This window comes from Tursiops truncatus, chromosome 10, assembly GCF_011762595.2.
Source record: "Tursiops truncatus isolate mTurTru1 chromosome 10, mTurTru1.mat.Y, whole genome shotgun sequence".
Classification (NCBI taxonomy): domain Eukaryota; kingdom Metazoa; phylum Chordata; class Mammalia; order Artiodactyla; family Delphinidae; genus Tursiops; species Tursiops truncatus.
Genome location: NC_047043.1, coordinates 63703701 through 63728055, shown reverse-complemented (window position 1 = coordinate 63728055; position 24355 = coordinate 63703701). Strand labels below are relative to the sequence as shown.

General features: G+C 53.0%; 3 protein-coding genes and 1 long non-coding RNA gene across 16 annotated transcripts in view; 3 read left to right on the top strand and 1 right to left on the bottom strand.

Annotated features, from left to right (window-relative positions):
• Positions 1 to 5517, top strand: part of IP6K2 (inositol hexakisphosphate kinase 2) — a 29246-nt gene extending 23729 nt beyond the window's left edge. For 8 of the 10 annotated variants that reach the window (XM_019931620.3, XM_019931623.3, XM_019931626.3 and 5 more), the window contains 3 exons: positions 309 to 484; positions 4124 to 4314; positions 4746 to 5517. In XM_019931620.3, coding sequence (XP_019787179.2) covers positions 309 to 484; positions 4124 to 4314; positions 4746 to 5246 — 868 coding nt within the window. In that variant the 3' untranslated portion in view covers positions 5247 to 5517. The remainder of the gene's footprint in view (positions 1 to 308; positions 485 to 4123; positions 4315 to 4745) is intronic. The other 2 variants (XM_033864904.2, XM_033864906.2) reach the window with 1 other exon arrangement.
• LOC141275730 (uncharacterized) lies at positions 892 to 7642 on the bottom strand. Its single transcript, XR_012324024.1, has 2 exons — positions 7526 to 7642; positions 892 to 4491 (listed from the first exon to the last, which is right to left on the bottom strand). It is a non-coding gene; the product is annotated as an uncharacterized lncRNA (long non-coding RNA).
• On the top strand, positions 7416 to 23064 carry NCKIPSD (NCK interacting protein with SH3 domain). Of its 4 annotated transcripts, none has more exons than XM_033864900.2 (13): positions 7421 to 7700; positions 10265 to 10374; positions 10601 to 10805; positions 10978 to 11068; positions 11322 to 11812; positions 13068 to 13238; positions 13382 to 13468; positions 13557 to 13695; positions 13778 to 13858; positions 14061 to 14189; positions 14296 to 14388; positions 14515 to 14687; positions 15005 to 17474. In XM_033864900.2, exons 1-13 carry the CDS (start codon positions 7530 to 7532, stop codon positions 15197 to 15199), a joined length of 2136 nt encoding a protein of 711 aa, XP_033720791.1. In that variant the 5' UTR covers positions 7421 to 7529; the 3' UTR covers positions 15200 to 17474. The 4 variants fall into 4 exon arrangements, with proteins under 4 accessions (XP_033720792.1, XP_033720791.1, XP_033720790.1 ...); XM_033864899.2 differs by having other exon boundaries at positions 7423 to 7700; positions 17332 to 23064; XM_033864901.2 differs by lacking the exon at positions 10265 to 10374 and having other exon boundaries at positions 7416 to 7700; positions 17332 to 23064.
• CELSR3 (cadherin EGF LAG seven-pass G-type receptor 3) overlaps positions 19173 to 24355 on the top strand; it is a 48094-nt gene continuing 42911 nt past the window's right edge. The window contains 1 exon segment of the mRNA XM_073787957.1: positions 19173 to 19297. The gene's annotated coding sequence lies outside the window, so the exon portion shown is untranslated.

Genomic DNA, 24355 nt, shown 5'->3' with positions numbered 1-24355 from the left:
GACTCCGCACTCCCAATGCACAGGGCACGGGTTCGATCCCTGGTTGGGGAACTAAGATTCTGCATGCTGCGCAGCCTAAAACATTTTTTAAAAAGAAAATAAATAAATAAAGATTAAAGTTTCTAAATCAATCAATCAACTGTCGAGGTATAATATACTATGGTAAATGAAGTGTTTACTGTGTGCACTAAAACAACCACCACATCAAGGTATGAAACTTCCTATCACTCCAGAAAGTTCCTTCATGCCTTTTTGCCCCTGAGTTTTGATAAGACATTATGATTTATTGGCTCCTTGTCTCTTTATAGCCATAAGTTAGAAGAAGAATTTGAGTGGCTGAAGAAATCTGAAGTCTTGTACTACAGTGTAGAGAAAAAGGGGAATGTCAGTTCCCAGCTTAAACACTACAACCCTTGGAGCATGAAGTGTCACCAGCAACAGTTACAGAGAATGAAGGAGAATGCAAAACATCGGAACCAGTACAGTATCCTTTGTTCATAGGGCATCTCTGCCTTGGGGAGAAGGGAGGGCAAGTGAGAGGAGACCCTACGAGCTTGGAGAGAGAAATTGAATTTTTTTTTAGTCATGGTTGTGCTAGGACACCCTACGTGGTAACTGTGGGCATATATTACTTCCCTCGGGGCCAAAGGCTGGTCTGGGAGTGCAGGTGCTGGGGAGGGAGTCTGATGGGTTCCTGGGGGTCAGGGGCACCTCATGGAGGGACCAACCTGCACCTGGGGGTCTTTAGCTTGGAGTGCAAGGACCTGGTTCATGTTTTCAGACTCCTACAGAAGTCCCCAAATAGTGCTTAACTGCCAGGGTCTGCAGTGGGGTAGGACTGACCTTTCAGTCTGGTTCACCAGGTTAGCACATGAAGAAAACACAGGGTCCTTTCTTTTTTTTGGAGTCGGGGAACCTGGATGTACCAGATAGAATAATGCATTGAACCTCGAAGTACCAGTCACCAAGGTTCAGCAGTTGGTTAACCCAGTCATGTCAGTCTCCTGTCATGACTGTCTCTATACACCCAGCAGCCCCCAGCTGAACACTCTCTGAAGCAAGTGTCAGATATTTCATTTCATCTATATACACCTCAGCATGTATCTCTGAAAGATAAAGGTATTTTAAAACATTAATACCATTATTACTCCTTGAAAAATGGACAGTAATTCCTTACTATCAAGTATCTAATTTGTGACCCCATTTTCCTAATTGTCTCATAAATATTTTTGTTGATTATTTGCTTGAATGGGGATCCAAATGAGGTTCACACATTGCATTTGGTTGAAATGTTTAAGTCTTCTAAAATACCCTTTCTGGTTTTTCTTCTTGGAAATTTCTTGTCAAAGAAACTGAGTCTTCTAGAGTTTCCCACCATCTGGATTTTACTGATTACATCCTGTGGTGTCTTTTACATGTTACTCTTTCCCCTCTGTTTCCATTGAGTTGATAATTTTATCTACAAGCTTGATCAGATTCAGGTTCAGTTTTGGGGGGGTGGGGGCAAGAATCCCTCAGAGATGGTATTGTAGCTGTCCATCGGGAAGCACGGTGTTTTGTTGTCTTTCTCTTTTGTATTGCAGTTGCCTTAGAGCCATTTTTTCATTAGGTGATTTTCTAATTTTGTCATTCCTTTTTCATTCATTAGCTGGAATCCTTCTGTAAAGAGAAACTCTTCCTCATCAACTATATGCTTATCCTGAGGTATAGTTCATATAGGAAAGGCAGGTTAAGAGTTTATTTTCCTTTGTTTACTAGATTTGGAATAAAGAGATGGTTTCTTAACACCCTCCAAAGGTGACCAGTGAGGTTTTCAGCATTGTTATGAACCCATGAATTTAAACATATTTGACGTGTTTTAGTCCATTGCAGTTATCTTTACTGATGCTCAAATTGTCCCATGCTTGGCAAGTGGGAGCCTTTCAAAATAGGCTCCTGAGTCATTTTGACACAATCACAGTAGTCTCTGATGGCTGTCTTTCCCATATGAAGAACTGGTACAGACTCGTGTATATTTCATATTCCAGATGTGAATTCAGTCATTCTTCTACACCAGGGGTTGCAAACTTTTTCAGTAAATGGCCAGTGAATATTTTAGGCTTTGCAGGCCATACACTGACTGCATCACAACTCTGCCATTTGTACCCTGAAAGCAGCCATAGATGATAATGTAAATGAATGAATGTGGCTGTATTCCAATAAAACTCTATTTATGGTCACTGAGATTTGAATTTCATTCAATTTTCATGTGTCATGAAGTATTACATACAGGTTTTTTTTTAATTCTTATTTTTACTATGATTTTTTTAACATCTTTATTGGAGTATAATTGCTTTACAATGGTGTGTTAGTTTCTGCTTTATAACAGTGAATCAGCTATACATATATCCCCATATCTCCTCTCTCTTGCATCTCCCTCCCACTCTCCCTGTCCCACCCCATACAGTTTTTGACCTCTTAGAAATATAAGAATAGGGCTTCCCTGGTGGTGCAGTGGTTAAGAATCCGCCTGACAATGCAGGGGACATGGGTTCAAGCCCTGTTCCAGGAAGGTCCCGCATGCCACGGAGCAACTAAGCCCGTGCGCTACAACTACTGAGCCTGCGCTCTAGAGCCCATGAGCCGCAACTACCAAAGCCCACGCACCTAGAGCCCGTGCTCCGCAACAAGAGAAGCTACTGCAGTGAGAAGCTGGTGCACCACAACGAAAAGTAGCCCCCACTAGCCACAACTAGAGAAAGCCTGCGCACAGCAACAAAGACCAACACAGCCATAAATAAATAAGTGAATGAATGAATGAATAAAAAAATATATAAGGGCTTCCCTGGTGGCGCAGTGGTTGAGAGTCCACCTGCCGATGCAGGGGACACGGGTTCGTGCCCCGGTCCGGGAAGATCCCACATGCCGTGAAGCAGCTAGGCGCGTGAGCCATGGCCGCTGAGCCTGCGCGTCCGGAGCCTGTGCTCCGCATATATATATATATGTAAGAACCAATGGACCTCCCTGGTGGCACAGTGGTTAAAAATCTGCCTGCCAATGCAGGGGGCACGGGTTTGAGTCCTGGTCCAGGAAGATGCCACATAGCACAGAGCAACTAAGCCCGTGCACCACAACTACTGAGCCTGTGGTCTAGAGCCTGTGAGGCACAACTACTGAGCCCTCGTGCCACAACGACTAAAGCCCATGCGCCTAAGAGCCTGTGCTCTGCAACAAGAGAAGCCACTGCAATGAGAAGCCCACGTGCCGCAACAAAGAGTAGCCCCCACTCGCCACAACTAGAGAAAGCCTGCACGCAGCAGCAAAGACCCAACACAGCCAAAAAAAAAAAAAGTAAGAACCATTCATTCCTAGCTTATAGGTTATACAACAGTGAGTGAGCAGGGGGTCATGGTTCACTGGCCCTGCTCTAGGAGCACTGGTCTGGGCACTAGGGGAGCTCATACATCCGGTCATTGTTTCTAGATCTTTTCAGTGCCCACGTCTGGGAAATACATATTTATTTTAAAGAGAAAACTTTTCATGAGTTCATACTGATATTTCTAGTTCATATTTAAGACTAGGATTTACTGAATTTATTTGATGTTCTGTTTGTAATTTAGGACATTTCTATTTTTGTTTTGTTTTGCTATTTGTGTCACTTTTTTAAAAATTTATTTATTTATGGATGCTTTGGGTCTTAGTTGCAGCACATGGGATCTTCATTGCGGCATGCGGGATCTTTTAGTTGCAGCATGTGGGATCTTTTTAGTTGTGGCGTGCGAACCCTTAGTTGCCGCATGTGGGATCTAGTTCCCTGACCGGGGATTGAACCCGGGCCCCCTGCATTGGGAGTGCAGTGTCTTAGCCACTGGACCACCGGGGAAGTCCCTAGGACAGTATGTTTTGGACCGTGGTCCCACATCTTGCTGAGTTCAGGGAATGATGTGTGTGTCTCCCAGGCTGTTCTCAGGCCAGTTCCCTGACAAGAATTGAAGGTGTCTTTCAGCCTTCTAGTCTGGGCTGCCTGCATGGGAGATGTAGCAGGATCTCTGGGGTACTGTGTGCAGGCCTTGTACCCTGGGACTGCCAGGGCCCCGTGGAGCAGCACCTTTTCATTAGAGGGGCATTGTCCTTAACCACTCAGAATTTATCTTACTGGAGAACCTGACTTCCCGTTATGAGGTGCCTTGTGTTCTGGACCTCAAGATGGGTACGCGCCAGCATGGTGACGATGCTTCAGAGGAGAAGGCAGCCAACCAGATCCGCAAATGCCAGCAGAGCACGTCTGCAGTCATTGGTGTGCGCGTGTGTGGCATGCAGGTGAGAGGAGTGCAGGTGCGTGGTGTGGGCTGGCTGGGGCATCCAGGAGCTGCCATTCTCCCATCGTGGCATAGTCCCGTTTTCTCAAAAGATTCCAGATTTGAATGAACCTGTCACTTTCTGGTTAGAAAAGGAAGCATGCATGCATGGGTAATCGTCTCTGGGGCTGGCCTGGTTGGCTGAGTCCAGAGGCTGTGGACAGGCGGGGGAGAAAGGCAAAAAAGTTAGGCCCTCTCCACCAACACATACACTGAGCAGGGGGCTGGTGATGGAACCCAGGTCAGAGGGCTGTATCCTGAGTGGGTGTTGATTGGCAAGGACAGTGTCTCTTGTGATACTTAACAAATTAAAGGATCTGATCCAGGACTGTCATATCGCTGCCACTCCCCAGGGTCTAGGCCCTGAGATGGCTGTCAGCACCTCACCTGCTGGTCTCCCTCCCACAGGTATACCAGGCAGGCAGTGGGCAGCTCATGTTCATGAACAAGTACCACGGCCGGAAGCTGTCCGTGCAGGGCTTCAAGGAGGCACTTTTCCAGTTTTTCCACAACGGGCGGTACCTGCGCCGCGAGCTCCTGGGCCCTGTGCTTAGGAAGCTGACTGAACTCAAGTCCGTGTTGGAGCGACAAGAATCCTACCGCTTCTACTCAAGCTCCCTGCTGGTCATTTATGATGGCAAGGAGCGGCCTGAAGTGGCCCTGGACTCAGATGCTGAGGACTTGGAGGACCTGTCAGAGGAGTCAGCCGACGAGTCGGCTGGTGCCTATGCCTACAAGCCCATCGGCACCAGCTCGGTGGACGTGCGCATGATCGATTTCGCACACACCACTTGCAGGCTGTATGGTGAGGACAGTGTGGTACACGAGGGCCAGGATGCTGGCTATATCTTTGGGCTCCAGAGCCTGATAGACATTGTTACAGAGATAAGTGAGGAAAGTGGGGAGTGAGCTTGCTGGCTGCAGCAGTACCTGAGAGACTCTCTGTGTCCCAGGCACAGCTGTGCTGCGTCGGGGAGGAGGCCAGTATGGCCAGGCGGTGGCCCCTGCAGCCTGGAGCTGATGCGCAGAGGCCTCTATGAGTCCCAGCCTGAGCCAGCCCCAACCGCTCTCGGAGTCTTTATTTATTTTAACTCTCTTCAACATTCCACATTTGATGATGCAGATACCTCTTTCTTCCCTGAGTGTAAATGTTCTAATACAAATCTTTTTGTTAATTGTACACAGTGCTGCTGTCGTTCTTGCCCAAGGATAGGCAGCCAGCCCCCCTCCCAAACCTCAGAAACATCACATATGCCATGACCTTCACCCTGGCCCAGCAATATATTCCTTCCAGTGACCCCATCCCATGGACCCTAAAGTCACCATAGCCTCTTGGCTTAGTCCTCAGTCCCTTAACCGAGCACCCACACACATAACCGTAAATGGGTCCCTCTGGGATCTGTGCTGGTCTGTCCCAGCACCCCTTACGCAGAGAACTACACTTGACTGTTGATACAGGTCTTTCCCTGCCCTCATGTAGCTTAAGCCAAAGTTGGGCAGCAGGTGTGCCAAACCTTGGGTCCAGCTCCTGTGCCACTGGTAGCAGCTAATTGGCTGGACATTGTGATGTCAGACATCCTGGAGTCAATACTGGGGCCTCAGGTAGCCACCAGGCTTTGGTCTGTTGGCAGCCATTGGCTCTGTGGTCAAGGTCTTAGGTCCCAGAAGGTGGGTGGCTTGATGGGAGGGGTTCTGAGCAGTGTGGTCCTCTTGGCCACACCACCTGTCACCACTCCTACGCAGCCCTGGACCCCACTGCAACCACGCTAGTGTCATCCTTCATGTGGCTCCAGCCAGGGCAGCCCCTAAGAGAGCTACATGTGCTCTGTGCTAGGACAATTTCAGGGAGAGGTGTGGCAAGAGGTCTTGAACTGCAGACCCAGACACCAGGGAGAAGGACACAGAACCAGTGCTAAGAAGGTAGGGTCTGGATGTCCAGTTTTAGCAGCCCCACCCCTTGCCTTGCCTGAACCTCCTAGCACCTCCTCTCCAAGGTCCATTATGCCTGTATCCACTACGTCCAAAAACAGGCCAACTGCATACACTGGCCTGGTTGTGCCTACAGCCCCTTCTCCCTGGGCCCAGGCTTCCAGAGGGGAATGTGGCTGGAGCAGCCCCTGGACAGAAATGGGAGGTCCCCAGGACCCTTAGGATCTCTCCCCGGAGTTTCCCCCTTCCCTCCTAGGACTTCAAAGACCTCACCAAGTCAGGGCTGACCGGAAGGTGGGCCAAGCAAGCTCTTAAGGCCACATGGTGCCCCACTCCCCATCCTCCACCAGCCCTTCTGTCTGCTCTCAGAAGGAAGCATGAGAAATAAACCTGGAGTTGTAAGTCCCCAAAGACAACAGAACAGAGTGATGTGATAGCGATTGATAGGGGTGGGAGCCTGCGGACTTTATACTGTGAGGAAGGGAAGTGTGTCCCAGGCAGAGGAAACTATGCAAAGACCCACATTACAGAGGACGAGAGAAGCTAGTAGCCGAAAAGAGGGGGTGGGGTGGGGAGCAAGGATGGGAGGACTTTGGACAGAGAAATGGCCCCCCGTGGGTTTTGTTTTTACCGTCCCCCCCTCACTCTTGCTCCGCGTTGCCCACCACTGGGGCGGTAAGCGGGCTCAGGAGGCCTAGAGACACGGAGCAGACCCGGGCCCCGCGGGCGCCTCCAAGTGTCTCAAGATACAACAACGGGACTACCCTAACGGGGTCGCTGTCCTTATGTTAGTAGGTCAGGTCCCACTCCCCTGGGGTGGCAAGGACGCATGGGACTGTCAGCATCGGACAGAGGCTCTGTCTTTGGGCTGCGGGCGGAGCGCTCCTTCGGGAAGTCGGATGGGCGCAGCACTAGGGCTTGGGCGGGTAAAGGGAGTGGAGGGCCGGGCGGGAAAGCTGGGTCTGGGGCTCTAGGTAGGGTGCTGGGGCAGGGAGTCGGGAGCTTGGAGACGCAGAAGTCCACGGAAGGGGCGGAAAGGGCAGCGGGTTCTCGGAGGCCGCGCCGGGCCGCGCAGCCTGTGGACACTAGGGGGCGCCGCGCTTCTGCGCAGGAGCCGACACATCCTGGGGCGGGGCTGCGGCGGGCGGGCGCGCGCACGCGCCGTATGTCACGGGGCAGGGCGAGCGCGGTGAGGCGCTCCCGGCCTGGCGTCCTGGTTTCGCAGACCCTGCCGTCTCTCCTGCCCCGGCCCGACTCACCCTCATGTACCGCGCGCTGTACGCGTTCCGCTCGGCGGAGCCCAACGCGCTGGCGTTCGCCGCGGGCGAGACCTTCCTGGTTCTGGAGCGCAGCAGCGCGCACTGGTGGCTGGCGGCGCGGGCGCGCAGTGGCGAGACGGGCTACGTGCCGCCCGCCTACCTGCGCCGCCTGCAGGTGAGTGTGCCCCTCCCCGGCCCGGCCTCAGCCGCCCCTAGACTGAGCTCCAACATAGGCTCGCAGGACAGACCCCGGCACCCCAGGCCCGCCGGGACCTCCAGCAGATAAGGAGTTTGAGAACCTGACCGTGAAACCCCAGGAGGACTGGGACCCTAAGAGCCCGCGCCCCAACCCAAGACCAGGGCCTTGACAGCCAACTCTGAGGACTCAGATCTACCAAAAGCCCAGCTCTGGGACTGAGACTCCTCGGGATCCCAGAGCCATTGGGCCCCAACATCTGAACCTCCATCCGAATAGAATTCAAGAGTCAGTCCTGAGATTACAGCACACCAAATTCTGAGCAGTTCCCCAGATCATTGAGACCCCAGAATTAATTGGCCCCTTCCCTGGATCACCAGGATCCCACACTTTTGCCTCCTTTTCCTCAGCTTCCACCACTGAGACCCGGGCAACCCTGGACACTGCCTGTTTCCCCACCATCTTCCATGCCTTTACACCCCCTCTCTCATTTGGACCTGAGAGCCATGGACACCCCCCTCCCCTAAATGACCCCCCAAGCCCTGAGACCTCAGTATCTTTTACTCTCCTGTACTCAGTCACCCCCTAAGCCTTTCCTAAGACACCTTCGTCAGTTCACTTTGAACCAGGGATCCCAGGCCCTGCTGACATTCCCTGGCACTACTCTCTTTCACAAGCCTCAGGCCCTGACTTTTCAGACTTCCTTTCTCTGAAGATGAGGGAGCTCCATCCCTCCTTGGCCCCCAGCCTGGGGTGGGGGCTGCTCCCATTGCAAGGAAGTGAGACCTCCCCATGGCGTCCCCGGTCTGGCTTTGGCCCCATTTCCTTCCAGTGGAGTCTGCAGCCCCAGTTCCTGTTTCCCCAAGAATAGTCCTGGTATGGGGGCTGGGATGTGTTGTCTCCAGCTGGTCTATTCTGATCACAGGGGGAAGGAGGGCCTGGAGCCTCCAGGTCTGCCCTGTGCCAGACACCCCCGCCCCATCCTAGTCCATAGCCTTTAGGAAACATCCTGTCCCAGCCCAGTTCAGGACAGAAATAACAGGATAAATTTGGAGATGTCATCTGGTCTTACCAGAGAGGATGGGCCCTGGTCCCTAAACCCTTGGCCTCATGGCATCTAGGAGTGTCTGGGTAAGAGTGAGAGCCCTGGACACCAGGGCTGCTGGGTCCAGGGTGAGCATGTCAGACCCAGCCTCTCTGGAGCTGGGAGCTTGTTGGAGCCTCTGAGGAAAGTCCTGCCTCTTCCCCAAGGGCCCAAGAGGCCCCTCCCCTGCCTGGGCCACTGGGGCTGGGTGTTTGGGGAGGGCAGAGAGGCTACCATCTTGTCTATCTGTTGGTTTCTTGCTGCATGTCTCCCTCTGCCTTCGTCTCCGTGGCTCTCTCTGTATCTCGGTGTCATTCTGACTCTCCGCTTGTGTGTGTTTCTTCCTCCGACTCTCTTCCCTTCTCTGTCTCCAAATCTCAATTTCTTTCTGCGTGTCTCCCTCTGCTTCTCTCTCTCTCTCCCTCTCTCTCTCCCTCCCTCCTTCTCTCTCTCTCTCCATCTTTCTTGCTTTCTGTGTATCATCTGTCTTTCTCTGTCCCCCTTTCTGTCTGCTGTCTCCTGCACTCTGACACGCCCCGTGCTACCTGGAGGGCTTTGTTGACCTCTGAGTCCATCTGTCTGTCCCCATCAGAGAAGCTTCTCAAACCCACTCTGGTGTGATGTCACCTTAGTTCTGAGGCTCCTATGTCTGATGGACCATGTGTGCCAGGGGCAGCGAAGGGTGGGAGTGGCTGGTCCCACAGCTGCCACCCCCTACTCTGTACCCCATGCCAGCCAGGCTGGGTAGATTGGACCCCTGAGTTGCTGCGGATGGCAACACAGAATCTGGGGCAGGGGCCAGGTCCTGTGCTCATGTCTGTCTTTTGCCACAGACACAGAACTGCTGCTTCCCAGTGCAGGTCTGGAGGATTCCTGGAATAGCTTGAGGGGATGGGGGCTGGCAGCAGGGGTGGAGAGAGGCGATCCCTTTGGCCTGTCCTCAGCTACTAGGGCCTGCAGAAGGCTCTCTGAGGACAGGGCCGTCCTGGAGTGTGACCTTGGTTTTGTGAAGGATCAGCAAGATCCAGAGTGATTTGTTAAGACTTCCAGACACTAGAGGCTCCCTGCTTGGCATCTCAGCCTGGGATCTGAGCCAAGCCTGGGGATAGACTAAGTGTGTACTCCTGGCCTCAAACTGAGGGTCCGTGGGCTGTGGTATTGCTCTAGACCCCAGGTTTTCGGCGACATCTTAGCTGAGAGCCTCACTGTGAGGTAAAATCCTGCTCGGGGCCCCAATATATAAAGCAGCAGCATGGGCCTTCCCCGTGGCCCAGCTCCCTGAGTGACGCAGTTTGAGAAGCCCATTTCATATTCTAGTTCAGCTTGCTGTGTTCACATCTGGCATTACAGGCTTTAGCTGTAGTGGTCCTTTGTCTGCCCCGGGCTCCATCCTGGGCTGGCTCTGGGCTCAGTACCTCACTTGGCCCCCAGGCCTAACTGCCCACCCCTGCCCCCACAGGGCCTGGAGCAGGATGTCCTCCAAGCCATTGACAGGGCCATTGAGGCTGTGCACAATGCAGCCATGCGGGATGGTGGCAAGTACAGCCTGGAGCAGCGCGGGATCCTCCAGTGAGTGGGGCGGGAGAACCGCCCAGTAAGCACCGTGGGGTGGGGTCCTTCCGTGAGTACTGGGTTCGCCAGAGAGCAGTGTTGGTAGCGCAGAGTGGGGTGGAGCGTGAGGGCAGTGGGAGGTTGGGGAGCCTGGGCTAGGGTGGGCCGCATCCCACGAGGAGCATGTGAGGACTTCGGGAGTTGTAAGGTAACTCCCCCAATAACCTCCCTGTCCCTCCCTCAGGAAGCTGATCCACCACCGGAAAGAGACCCTGTCCCGCAGAGGCCCCTCAGCCCCCAACCCTGCAGCTATGACCCCGTCCACCAGTGACCACCACCTGGATGCTGCTGCTGCCAGGCAGCCCAATGGGGTGTGTAGAGCTGGATTCGAGCGGCAGCACAGCCTGCCCAGTTCTGAGTATCTTGGGGCAGATGGAGGCCTCTACCAGGTACATGGTGAGAACATCCTAGGAAAGGGAGGTGGGTGGAGCTTAAGGCTTTGTCCAGAGGCGCCAGGGGTCCACTGGGGTCAGCGATGCCGCCTGGAACCATAGTCCTGCCCATGCCAAGCTCAGGGCGCTAGCCAGGTTGTACCCTCAGATCCCACTTCTGTCCTCCCAGATCCCACCACAGCCTCGCCGAGCAGCACCCGCCACGCCACCCCCACCTGTGAAGCGCCGAGACCGCGAGGCCCTACTGGCCTCGGGGAGTGGTGAGAAGGCGGGGTTGGGGGACTCGGGGGACACCCTGTACTTGGAATGGTTACTCTGCCTATGTCAGGGAACTGGGGGCTCCAGGCTTGGGGGGAAGACAGGGCACGTGTCAGGGCAATTGGGGGTTCTGGGCTTGGTGGGAGGGTCTGGCATAGGAACAAGGCCCTGTACTGGGGGGCGGGGGCTCTGGGCTTGGAGGGGTTGGGGCCCCCAGGGGGCTGCCCTAGCACAGCATCCCCTCTCTGCCCACAGGCGGCCGCAACACCACACCCTCTGGGGGCAGTTCTGTGTCCAGCGGCTCCTCTGTCAGCAGCACCTCCCTTGACACACTCTATACCGGCTCCAGCTCATCGGAGCCAGGCCCCAGCTGCTCACCCACGCCCCCACCTGTGCCCCGCCGAGGCACGCATACCACTGTGTCCCAAGCTCAGCCCCCTCCCTCCAAGGTGCTAAACTCGGAGCCCCCTACAGAGGAGGTAGCAGTTGATACAGCCCCAGCCCCTGATGAGCTGGAAGCCCTGGGTGCACTGAGCCTGGGGACCACAGAAGAGAAGGCGCTGGCTGAGACTGCTGTGCCCAGGACCATTGGGGCAGAGCTGATGGAGCTCGTGCGGAGGAACACCGGCCTGAGCCACGAGCTGTGCCGAGTGGCCATTGGCGTCGTGGTGGGTCACATCCAGGCCTCAGTGCCGGCCAGCTCACCTATCATGGAGCAGGTCCTCCTCTCACTGGTAGAGGGCAAGGTGAGGGTGGGCAACAGGGCCAGGGACCTCCCCAGCCTGGGACTGCCCTACAGCCCCTGCCCCTTCCCCACCCTCACACTGTGTCCAGCCTTTACCTGACAGGTCTTTGTTGAGCTCTAGCTCTTGGCTTCCTTGTGCTGGGTACTGGGGACATTTGGGCTGATCCCTGAAGGAGAAAGGGAGGAAGAGTATTCCAGGCAGAGGCTCAGGCTGGACGAGGGCCATGAGGCAGGACCGAGCTTGGCTCACAGGAAGAAGTGGAACAAGGCCAGCATGGCTGGAACACAGGGGGTGAGGGAGGGAGCAAGTGGTGTGGTTGGAGGTGAGACCTGGGGCAGGTGACAGATGAGACAGCCGTGGGTGGCCAGGAGTTCTCTCGGGCTGCAGGGAAGGAATGGACATAAGGCATGAGAGAGGGCAGTGTCATGCTGGCCTTAGCAGTGGAGAGCAGTGGGTGCTTCGAGAGCTATGATGGAGGCCTGAGTGCTGACTGAGATGTGAATGAGGTTTGTGTGGATCATGGGCGGGTGGGATCCTTTGCCAAGGTTGGGGCACTGGTCAGGGAGCAGGATTGGGGGGCATGAGTCAAGTCTACACGGTGGGGGCCAGATGGGCCAGAGGTCTCTCCTTAGGGCTCCATGGCTCCTGCAGCTCTGGTTTGGGGTGTGGGGAGCAGTGAGTCAGTGGGCTTGCCTGTGCTGGGACACTGGATCAAGAGGAACACGGCAGGTGGGTAGATGACAGGCCTGTCCCACTTTGTGTAGAATCAGGGGGTGGAGTCTCAGTCACATTCAGGTGGTGAGGAGTTGGTGGCCTTCCTCATGGAGGATGTTTATCCAGGTCTGGGACAGGAGGCAAGTTTTTGGAGAACACCCCACGGATGTGTCTCATGCAGAATCCTGTCCCAGACGGTTGTTAAGACTTGGGGGCAGTGGAATTACTTGGGGAGGGGGTATAGAACTGGGTCAGTGCCCTTGGCGGCCTCGATGTTGGGGAATGGGCTGTGGGAGCAGATCTTTTGTGGGAGCTTGATGGGAGCAGCGGGGAGGAGGGAAGAGAACTGGGGGCTGGTCCCCTCACCCTTCCTGCGACGACGCTGGCTCCAGGCAGCTCTGGCAGGTGAGGCTGGGGCCCCCTGCCTAACACTGGCCTGGAGCTCATGCCATGACCTCAGGGTCTAGGCTGAACTCCAGGCCTTGTGGGCCTCCTGGAGATGGTGTGGGGCAAGTGTGCTGAGCCAGACCTCTTCCTCCAGGACCTGAGCACTGCCCTGCCCTCAGGGCAGGTCTGCCACGACCAGCAGCGGCTGGAGGTGATCTTTGCAGACCTGGCCCGGCGGAAGGATGACGCCCAGCAGCGCAGCTGGGCCCTGTATGAGGACGAGGGTGTCATCCGCTGCTACCTGGAGGAGCTGCTGCACATTCTGGTGCGGGCTGGGTGCCCCCAGATGCCCCCCACCCCTGCCCCATCCCTCCCCAGTGCTCGGGAGTCTCCCCTACTCATCCTCAGCTCACTCACATGTGGCCACCTTACACTGAGTGACTCCATCACACTTCGTCCTCCCCACAGACGGATGCAGACCCTGAAGTTTGCAAGAAAATGTGCAAGAGGAATGAGTTCGAGTCTGTCCTGGCCTTGGTGGCCTATTACCAAATGGTGTGTGGGAAACAGAGGGGAGGGGGCACAGAGGGACCTGGGTAGAGGTGGGGGTTCCGGGCATTGAGCACACAGGGTCCCCTGCCAGGAGCACCGGGTGTCGCTGCGGCTGCTGCTCCTCAAATGCTTCGGCGCCATGTGCAGCCTGGACGCAGCCATCATCTCCACACTAGTGTCATCTGTGCTGCCTGTGGAGCTGGCGCGGGACATGCAGACAGACACGCAGGGTGAGTGAGGGGCAGCTTCCTGCCAGCTGGGGAGGTTCCCGCCATCTGGGGGGCTCTGACCGCCTGCTTTGCTCCCCCGCAGACCATCAGAAACTCTGTTACTCCGCCCTCATTCTGGCCATGGTCTTCTCCATGGGGGAGGCAGTGCCCTATGCACACTATGGTAAGAAGGCAGGTCACTGACCAGCGGACCACAGGGAGCCCACAGCCCGCTGGAGGTGGGGCCCATGGCCCAAGGGGCTGGGCACCCACTGACTGTAGTCTGACTGAATGTCTCCAGGGCTCACAGAAACCCAGGGAGGCTGGGCGGTGTGGCGGTGTGTGACGGGGGGCGGGCTGCAGACTTCCACGTGCCCCTCTCCCAGAGCACCTGGGCACACCCTTCGCCCAGTTCCTGCTGAGCATCGTTGAGGACGGGCTGCCCTTGGACACCACCGAGCAACTGCCAGATCTCTGCATGAATCTACTTCTGGCTCTCAATTTGCACCTGCCAGGTGGGGGCAGGGCCTGACGGGGGTGGCTGACTCGCCGTAGGGGGGAGGAGGGGGGCTCTCCAGGCTTAGCACCTGTGCTGTTGTCTACCCCCGTGTCCTTCCTCAGCCCCTGACCAGAACTTCATCATGGCCGCTCTGAGCAAACACGCCAATGTCAAGATCTTCTCCGAGAAGCTACTGTTGCTCCTGAACAGAGGGGGTGAGGGCCCAGGAATCTGTGTGGGGCCCCTTCGATGTCCTGTGACTCCATGACCTCTGTAACTCGCTGGGGTGACTCTGGGCCCCCTCGAGGACTCCCTGACCCCCTCTTCCCCCTGCCTTCTAGATGACCCCGTGCGCATCTTTAAGCATGAACCTCAGCCGCCACACTCCGTCCTCAAGTTCCTGCAGGACGTGTTCGCCAGCCCCGCCACAGCTGCCATCTTCTACCACACGGATATGATGGCGCTCATCGACATCACCGTGCGGCACATCGCGGACCTGTCGCCTGGAGATAAGGTGCCTGGGGATGGCAGCTGTGTAGAAACTAACAAAAGGGGGGCACCTGACACTGAATGGAGACTAGGGCGAGGGGCACTGCTGGAGCCGGGTAAGTGTGGGAGGCCGCTCAACCATGACAGGTGTGCCAAGACCCAAGGGAGCCCGCCATGAGGTGGTCGGGGGTGGGCTGTCTGAAGAAAGCAGGAGTGGAGGGAGTGGTGGGAGGTGAGGAGGAGGAAGTAGAGTTTACACAAAGCCTTGGAGGCTGCGGCGGGAGGTTGTCACCCCTCTCAGGGGCAGGGGAAGTGATCTGATTACCATCTTGAATGAAACAGAGACTGAAAGCACAGCAGAAGCGGGAGGCTGGTGAGGAGGCGGCTGCAGCTGTCCACGTGGCACGAATAGGCTGGGAGAGGAGGTCAGGCTGGGGTGTGTTGGAGGTGGGTTGGCAGGGCTTGCTGCTGGATTGGTCTGGAGCAACCGGGTGGATGAAGTGCCGATTGCTCAGGTGGGGAAGAACCTTTGAATAGAGTTGTGTTTTGATGTGTCAAGACTGAGAAGATACCTGTTGGACATCCAGGTACAGAGGACCTGGGGTGTGAGTTGGGACTGGAAAGAGACACTTTGGAGTTGGCTGTGCATAGATGTGCTGGGAAGCCTGTGACAATGCGGTCACCTAGGGTGTGGGATGGATGGGACAGAGGGAAGCTCAGGCCTCAGCCCAGGGCACAGTCGGGGCACATAGGGAGACACCCAGGAGGAAAACCAAGAGAGCAGGAGCCCAAAGCCACGTGTATGGAGGAGGAGGGGGATGAGCCGTCTCCACAGTTAGGAGCCCGAGTGAGATGAGGCCTGAGAATGAGCCACGGGATTCGCCACATGGAGATGAGGCGTGATTCACAAGCAGCGTCCAGGGACGCTCCAGGGCTCACAGAAACCCAGGGAGGCTGGGCGGTGTGGCGGTGTGTGACGGGGGGCGGGCTGCAGACTTCCACGTGCCCCTCTCCCAGAGCACCTGGGCACACCCTTCGCCCAGGGAAGAGAGTCCGAGTGGGAAGTTGAAGAGAGGATTTGAAGTTGGAGGGGAGTAGAAAGGGGGAAGATGGGAGCAGTGAATGGAGACAACCTTCGTGTGTTTTTAAGTGAAGGGGAGCAGAAAAAGGTGGGGGATCACTGGAGGGAGACATGGGGTCAGGGAAAGTCTTTTAAAGGTGGGAGATGCTGGTGCATGTCTGAGTCAGAGGGAATGATCCAGCACGCCAATCATGGAGAAACGGCTGATGTGTCGGGAGAGTCAGCCGCTGCGGGTGTCAAGTAGGTCAGGCAGCAGGGGAGGGTCCAGGCCCCCCTGGAGGGATGGCCTCTGGCAGGAGCCAGGACAGTTCATTCACTGGGGACAGGTGAGGTGTGGGTGCCGGGGGAAGACCAGGCGTTTCTGAAAGTCTGCTTGTTTTCTGCATGAAGCACAAAGCCAACTGATCGGGCAGTTTAGGTTTGGAAAATGGAGAGAAGGTGGGCAGTGGTCCTTTCAGGAACAGTGAACGTGGCAGAGGAAAGTGGCAGGGGTGCCAGGCAGTGAGGTTTGTGGTGGGGAATGCCATTCAAGCCTGCACAAGACTCTAATTGTCTGCTGCTTAGCTTCTAGGATTTGATTGGCAGGTGCTTTTTGGTCTGACCAGGGTTGGGAGTTAGCAGGGTGATGCTGCCTAAAGAAGGTTTGAGTATTGACTCCTCTAATCAGAGGTAAAGAGAGAAATGAGGGATAGTGAGGGGAGCAAATGGAGGAAAAAGTGCTGGCGCCAGGTCAATGGATCAGGGTCTCAGTGAGGATAAGGAGCAGCTGGGGTGTCAGATTGGAGTGGTTCTTGGAGCCGTTAAAGCCAGAGGTGCTGGAAGGGTGGGTTGGTGGGGAGTGTTGGAGATGGATTCAGGGCACACGTAGAAGGCAAGACGGCCGGGTCTTACTGGGACAGATTGGATTCGGGGTGTGGGGAGAAAGGAACTGGAGGGGACACGTGCAGTTTTGGCTTGAGCACTTGAATGGACAGCAGTGCTCTTTATTAAAATAAAGAACACGAGAAAGCCTTCAGCTTTGGGAAGATGGGGAAGATCACGAGTTTGATGGTTGTTATGTGAGTTTGAGTTCTCTCTGAGATAAGCAGGAGGTGACAAGTGGGCAGTTGGATTTTCTCATCTGCAGCTCACCGGAGACTCTCTGCAAGAGGTTTGAGTGGGGGGTCACTATTTGAAGCTGTGGGTGTGAATGAGATCTTCCAGGGTGAGAGGATAGAGTGAGAAGCAGAGGGCCTCCAACAGACAGACAGCAGCCCCACAGGGGCCCAGCATTACAGGAGGGATGGGGGCTCGCTGCTTCCCCTCGCCACCTCTCTAAGGCAGGACTTCCCTGGGCCGGCCGCGTTCTGGGACTGTGTGTGTCTCAGATGATTTATTTATTCACTTACTTATTCAACGACTATCAAAGGCCAGTTCTGTGCCAGGTCCACTCTGGGTGCTGGGGATGCAACCCTGATCTTCAGTGGTGTGAGGTGGTCCACAGCCCTGGGGTCCGTGTGGCTGCCAGGAGGCAGTAGTGGCCTGTCCCTGTCTGGTGGCAGTCTCAGTGCCTCCCTGGGGTCCCTGAGCTTGCCTGGTCTCCCCACAGCTTCGCATGGAGTACCTCTCCCTGATGCACGCTGTGATCCGCTCCACACCCTACCTACAGCACCGCCACCGGCTCCCCGACCTGCAGGCCACACTGCGACGCATCCTAACCGAGGAGGAAGCCTCGCCCCAGTGTCAGATGGACCGCATGATTGTCCAAGAGATGTGCAAGGAATTCCCAGTGCTGGGCGAGGCCCCCAGCTAGCACCTTCTTTTCCTCCCTTCCCTGCAGCCCTGGGTAGGGTGCAGGGGACTCGGAGGCTTGGCCCTAAGAATGTTTTGCACTGACAGTGTGAGGGGCGGTGATGGTGGAAGGGACCTAAGCAGGGGCCCCCACCTGAAATAGAGCTAATGAGAGGGGCCAAGCGCAGGATTAGGGACCACGCGCTGGGAGCTATGCTGGGGCAGGGGGAGTGTGAACTGAAGCCCCTCCATCTCCCGCTGGGCTGCCTCTTCAGCATGCCCCCCCACCCCATACACATGCACACTCAGAGTCCTGCTGCTGCTCCAGGCTGGGCCAGAGCCCTCATCCCCCGCGCCCACCTGGTCTGTGTCCTGGGCTTCAGCAAGCCGTGTCCCTGGGGTGAGAGGAGGCACCTTCCGCCAGCTCTGTTCTTTGCCTTAGCTTCACAGTGAGTGCTGCTCATGTGCTCTGTCCCCCCAGCCGCCACCCCGTGGGGGTCTCTGCCCCCACTCCAGCCCCCAGAGGTCTTGGCCAAGCTGCTTCTTTGAAAGCAGAGTCTTAGAGACAGGCCATCCACCCTGGAGCCTCACAGAATGAGGTGATGGCACTGATAAAGCCAATGACAGAATCTATTTTCTCTGTAAAAATGTAGACCGAAAAGCCATGTGTATTTTCCTATGTGCTGCAGCTCAGCTTGGAAATAAATCACAGGCATCTGGAAACAGGCTTCCCTGTATGATCCTGAGTGGTGGTGGGAGAGGATGGTCAGGGGCACTGGGGCCTCAGGACCTCGTCACTAGCTTGCCCTGTCCTCTCCAGCCTGAGGAGGTGATGGTCCCTAACAGGCCTCTCCATCGAGGTCCCTTGAGCCCTGTTCCAGCCTCTCTTCCCTGGGTTCCCACTTCTCCTGGGCCACAGCCACAGCCACTGAGAGCCCCATGGTCCATTTGCAGGTGACTGCCCCTCCAGGCTTCACTTACATCTTTCTTTGCCTTGAATGCCGTGTCTGTCTCCCCTGTTGAAACCCTATATCCTTTATACCTGTTCTCAAATGAAGCGGCTCCTATCCAAGCCCTGGCCTCCCTGAACTCTTAGGGCTGCCCAACTGTTTCCCTTCCTTATTTGTCTTCCTCTGGATCCAGCGAGGTTCCCTCATTTTGCAGCCTTAGCGGAGATTTGGTAATTACAGTAGGACAAAAAGAATATCTCAACAAGTGTGGGGTTAGTTGTGCACTGTTTGAGGGGAATCAGAGGCCAATGTTGGGCAAAAAACTTTTTCCTCGTGGGCTCCCCAGTTAACTAAGGCTGTCACCATAAGTTGGGGAAGAGAGTCAGAACCTGTAGGCAGACACCAGGCAGCAGTGGTTTCCATCAGTTCCCTTCAGTTTGTTACCCAAGATGATTCTCATCAGATTCCACACATCCAGAATCACTGATGCTGTGACTTCTCGCCACGACTTTTCCTTTCTTAATGGGGTGCTGAAGGCAGAGGGCTTTTACTCTCTCAGCAGAACGGAATACGGCAAGAAGCCCAGCAAGGCCAGTCCAGGGGTGGGGTCCCAGGGAAACAGGTCCATGGGAGCAAAGCACAGGAGGCCAGCAGGGAGATGTCCTTCCTGACCTGTTGACTCTTCCAGAAGTTTAAGTGCACAGGCTCACCTGGACCTGAGAAGGAGCTGACACAGTTGTCTGCAAGAAAGCTCTGTGTGGTACAACCTGGTCACTTCATCCTGGAGGCCTCTGCCTCCCTTCCACAGACGGAATCAACAACGCTGACTTCCAGGTACAGCTCCTTTCTCATTGGAGTGCTGAAGGCGGAGAACCATGGTTCTCCTCCTGAGAGCGAGTAACTCAGTGATAAGCACAGGTCCTCAGGAAGCTGAGGCAGGAACATTTGATAGCCTCTGTGCCTTGCTCTGTTTGCTGTTAGGCTGCACACACTGACCTCGTGGGAAAAGCAGGGCAGTGCTGTGCCATCTGTCCTAGTGCTGGCCCCCGTGAGAAACGAAGTGCAGCCCCGTGGCTGGAAGATCAGAGCCCCTGCCCACTTCTGTGTGATTGTCCAGGGGACCCTTGCATGTGTTTGTAAGGAGACACTCAGAAGGGCCAGGACTCCAGGACCGTCAATAAACACCTTGATGGTGTCTCACCGCACAGAATTAAAGCTACCAAGGACAATGACTAGCCAGAGAATTCCTCAGGGAAGGAACTGTCTGAGAGAATACCTCTGACTGCTTGGAAGGATGGTAGACGTGGATGTGGTTAGGCAGGGGAAAGGGCAAAGAGAGAGAAAACTAAGGCACTCAAAGAAGGGAGTGACAGGGTGGGGCTGAGGAAAACTCAAATTTTGAGGGGCAGTGAGGGCTGGGCGTTTGGGCCAACCTCTGGGCTAGAAGTGGGTCCCTACAGGTGTGGTACCATGTCCGTGGGACATGTCTGAGTACAACATGCTACATGTGCATAAGGCAGCTCCAGGGTAAGGGGTTGGGTGAAGACCACCTGCCTGCTCAGTCCCCAAAAGATACAGACTGAGGCTCCAAGTATGTGAGGATAACCTTTTCTTTTTCTCTCTTATTTAATGGAAGAATAACATACTATGAAAGCTACAGTATGCAAAGAGTACAGCTAATGAATTATGACAGAAGATGCTAATGTAGTCACCACCCAGTGTCACTAGTTCCCAAAGCCCACTGTGCACCCCTCTCAATCACCAACTCCTTCCTTCTCCCCAGACCTCTTCCCTAGAGGTAATTACTGATAAGTTTTGCCTGTTTTTGAACTTTATATAAATAGAATCATATAGACACTGGCTTCTTCACTCACCAAGTTTTTGAGGTTTGTCTATGTCATAGTATGTGGTTGCAGTTTGTTCATTCCCAGTGTCGTGTGGGTTACACCCTCATTTATTTATCCACAGTTAACGACTGTGGATAAATTTCAGTTTCCAATTTTTGTCTATTACGAATTGTGCTGTCAGGAGCACTGTTGTACATGTCTTCTTGTTGCTCATATGCCTTGCACCAGGAGGTATATCCTCAAGAGTGGAATTGCAGGGTCACAGGCAGAAACTGCCAAATAGTTTCCCAAAGTAGTTGTACCAGTGTACTCTCCTCCACTGGTGCCTGAGTTCCAGCTGCTCTATATCTTTCCCAAAACCTGGTGTTGTCAGTCATTTTCATTTTAGTCATTCTGGTGCAGTATAGTAGTATTTGCTTTTACACTTGCGTTTCCCTGACGACTAAAGAGGTTGAGCACCTTTTCATTAGTTTACTGGCTATTTGGATCTTCTCTTGTGAAGCACCTGTTCACATCTCTTGCACATTCATCGACTGGGTTGTCTATCTTTTGTTGGTTTGTAGTATGTATTCAGGATATGAGTCCTTGGGTTGTATATCTTACAGTATCTTCTCCCATTCTTAACATCTTTTGATGAAAGGAAGTTCTTAATTGTAATGTAATCCAATTTTTCAGTATTTTCCTTTATGGTTAGTACATTTTGTATCCTATTTAAAAAATATATATTTGCGGACTTCCCTGGTGGCGCAGTGGTTGAGAGTCCGCCTGCCGACGCAGGGGACCCGGGTTCGTGCCCCGGTCTGGGAAGATCCCACATGCCGCGGAGCGGCTGGGCCCATGAGCCATGGCCGCTGAGACTGCGCGTCCAGAGCCTGTGCTCCGCAATGGGAGAGGCCACAACAGTGAGAGGCCTGTGAACACCCCCACCCCAAAAAATATATATATATATACATATATATATATATTTGCTTAAAGTCATGAAGAACTTCTGTGTTCTCTTCTAAAAGCTGCAGTGTCTTTTCTTTCATATTCACATGTCAAACCTGGAATTGATTATGAAGGTGGTATGAAGTAGGGGTCTCATGTAATTTTTTTCTACATGGATGTCCAGTTGACCCAGCACCATTTATTGGAAAGCCCATCCTTTGTGTTGGCTCTTAAGAGCCACCCTTGTCAAAATTCAAGTCTCCACACATCTTTAGACCCCTCTCTGGATTTTGTTCCATTCATCTGTCTATTCCTGCACCAGCACCATACAGTCTTGGTTTCTGTAGCTGTAGCTTTCTTGATCTCCTATAGACGAAGCTGTTCTCCTACTTGGGTTTTCTTCAGACTGTCTTGGGTATTCCTGGCCCTCGTACGTTTTAGAATCCAGTTTGTCAGTTTACACACACACACACACTACACAGTATCTACTGGGATTTCTATCGGAGTTGCATTGAATCCATTCTTTGGGAAGAATTAGCATGTGTGCAATACAGGCATACCTCATTTTGTTGCACTTCACAGATAAACTGCATCTGTTACAAATTGAAAGGTGTTGAAGGTTTGTGGCAAACCCTGTGTCAAGCAAGTCTAATTGTTGCCAATTTTCCAACAGCATTTGCTCACTTCATGTCTCTGTGTCACATTTTGGTAATTCTCATAATACTTCAGACTTTATCATTATTATATTTGTTATGATGATCTGTGATCAGTGATCTTTAATGTTGTTTTTCTTTTATTTTTGGCCACGCCATGCAGCATGCGGGATCTTAGTTCCCCCACCAGGGATTGAACCCGTACCCCCTGCAGTGGAAGTGCTGAGCCCTAACCACTGGACCGCCAGGGAATTCCCTGGTGTTACTTTTCAAAAAGATTACAACTCACTGAAAGCTCAGGCGATGGTTAGCATTTTTTAGCAATAAGGTATTTTTTTTTTAATTTTGTGGTCCCCCCACCTTTTTAGGTTTTGATTTTCTCTTTTTAAAAAAATATTTATTTATTTATTTGGTTGCACTGGGTCTTAGTTGCAGCAGGTGGGCTCCTTAGTTGTGGCTCATGGGCTCCTTAATTGCGGCAGGCAACCTCCTTAGTTGTGGCATGCGAACTCTTAGTTGCCGCACGCATGTGGGATCTAGTTCCCTGGCCAGGGATCGACCCCAGCCCCCTTGCATTAGGAGCACAGAGTCTTAACCACTGCGCCACCAGGGAAGTCCCAGCAATAAGGTATTTTTAATTAAGGTATGTGCATTTTTTTAGGCATAATGCTGTTATTGCAAACTTAATAGACTCTAGTCTAAACATAACTTTTATATGCCCTGGGAAACCAAAAATTTGTGTAACTCACTTCATTGTGATATTTGCTTTATTGCGGTGGTCTGAAACTGAACCCACAGTATCTCCAAGGTATGCCTATATTTAATCTTTCAGTCTTTGAACATAGTTTTGCACTCCATTTATGTCTTTATTTCTCTCAATAATGTTTTTTTCTTCCAGTGTTTCTTGAGATATAATTGACATATAGCACTATATAGGTTTAAGGTATACAGCCTAATGATTTGACTTACATACATCATGAAATGATTATCGCAGTGTTTAGTGTCAATAATGTTTTATTGTGTGTGTGTATGTGTGTGTGAAGAGTCATTGCACATATTTCATTATATTTATTCTAGCATTTTACCTTACATGATGCTACTGTAAATCACATCATGAAAAAAATTTTTCTCACTTGTTGATATATAGAAATTACAACTGATTTTTATATATTGACCTTGCATCCAATGAATGCTAAACTCTAACAACTTATCTATAAGTTCTTTTGGATTTTTTACATACACATTCCTGTTGCCTGTGAATAAGTTTTCTTTTTTCCTTTCCAATCCTTGTACCTTTTTCTTGCCTTACTGTGCTGGCGAAGCCCTCCAATATAATATTAAGGCTTGTTGTCAAGAATGTGAAATGTTTTCCTCTAGCAATGCTCTGCTGCTCCAGAGGTGAGGAATTCACAAGTAGTCTATTTTTTTTCCACAATTCACAACATTTTATTCAAGTTAATACATTTCATTCAGTAATCAGCCATATTATCCTTGGCACCATTAATAACCCCTTAATCACAAGAGAAACAGAGGGAAAGACTGAGATTTATGTGTAGAAGTTGATCTCCACCAAAACTAATTCATAGTCCATCATCTTTCATGGTTGTGCTTTTACTTGAGGCCTCATTTTTGGGGCGAGGGGGCTGTTTCTCATAAGTGTTTGCTTAAAACAAATAACATGACCTACGTGGAAGGAAAATAAGGTCTAGTCCCTAGTGAACAAGCAGGGGATCCTCCAGGAAAGGAGCCCTAAAGGCTCCTTGAAGTGACAGTAACCCTTCTGCCCCAACCAGTCAGTAGTAAGTTATAACCAGGTGAATGAGAGAGGTAGTAACTAGCTGGAGAACCCATGGTCTAGACTCTCTAGAACAGGAATGGCTGAGTGAGTCAGAACTGGAGGGAGACATCTACAGTGTCTGGAAAAAGTGACCAAGAATAGGAAAGTGTGAAAAAGATACAGGTTTCCCACCAGGGTACCCACAGAAAGATGGTGGTACCAGTCAAGGGCAGTCCTGTGCTTTTCTCTGACACAAGGTTACACTGAATGGGTTCTGCAATTTTCAGATAAAAATTGGAATGACACTGAACAAGTCAAAGTGAAATCAGAGTTTCCCTCCTTTGTTCGGTAGACACTGATAGAACAGCTGTGTGTGAAGCGATGGGACAGGTGTTAGAGGAAAAAAATGAAGCTGTCTTAAGATGTGGTCCTGACTTGAAGGTGGCCATCAGACCCCGCACATACAGAGCACTATGTTGGAGGGTCTGAGTGGAGGGAAGCATCACTTCTGGCTGGCAGCAGCAGAGAAAGCATTCCCCAGTCGTTCCTTCTTGGTTCCCAGGATGTCCTCTGTGCCTCTGTGTCACCACTTAGCCTGCCCCATTCCAGGCACTTGCTTGTCTTCCTTATCTTTCTCCATAATGTGAAATGGAAGCCTGGGAGGAGAAGATCCCGCCTCACAGGTGTC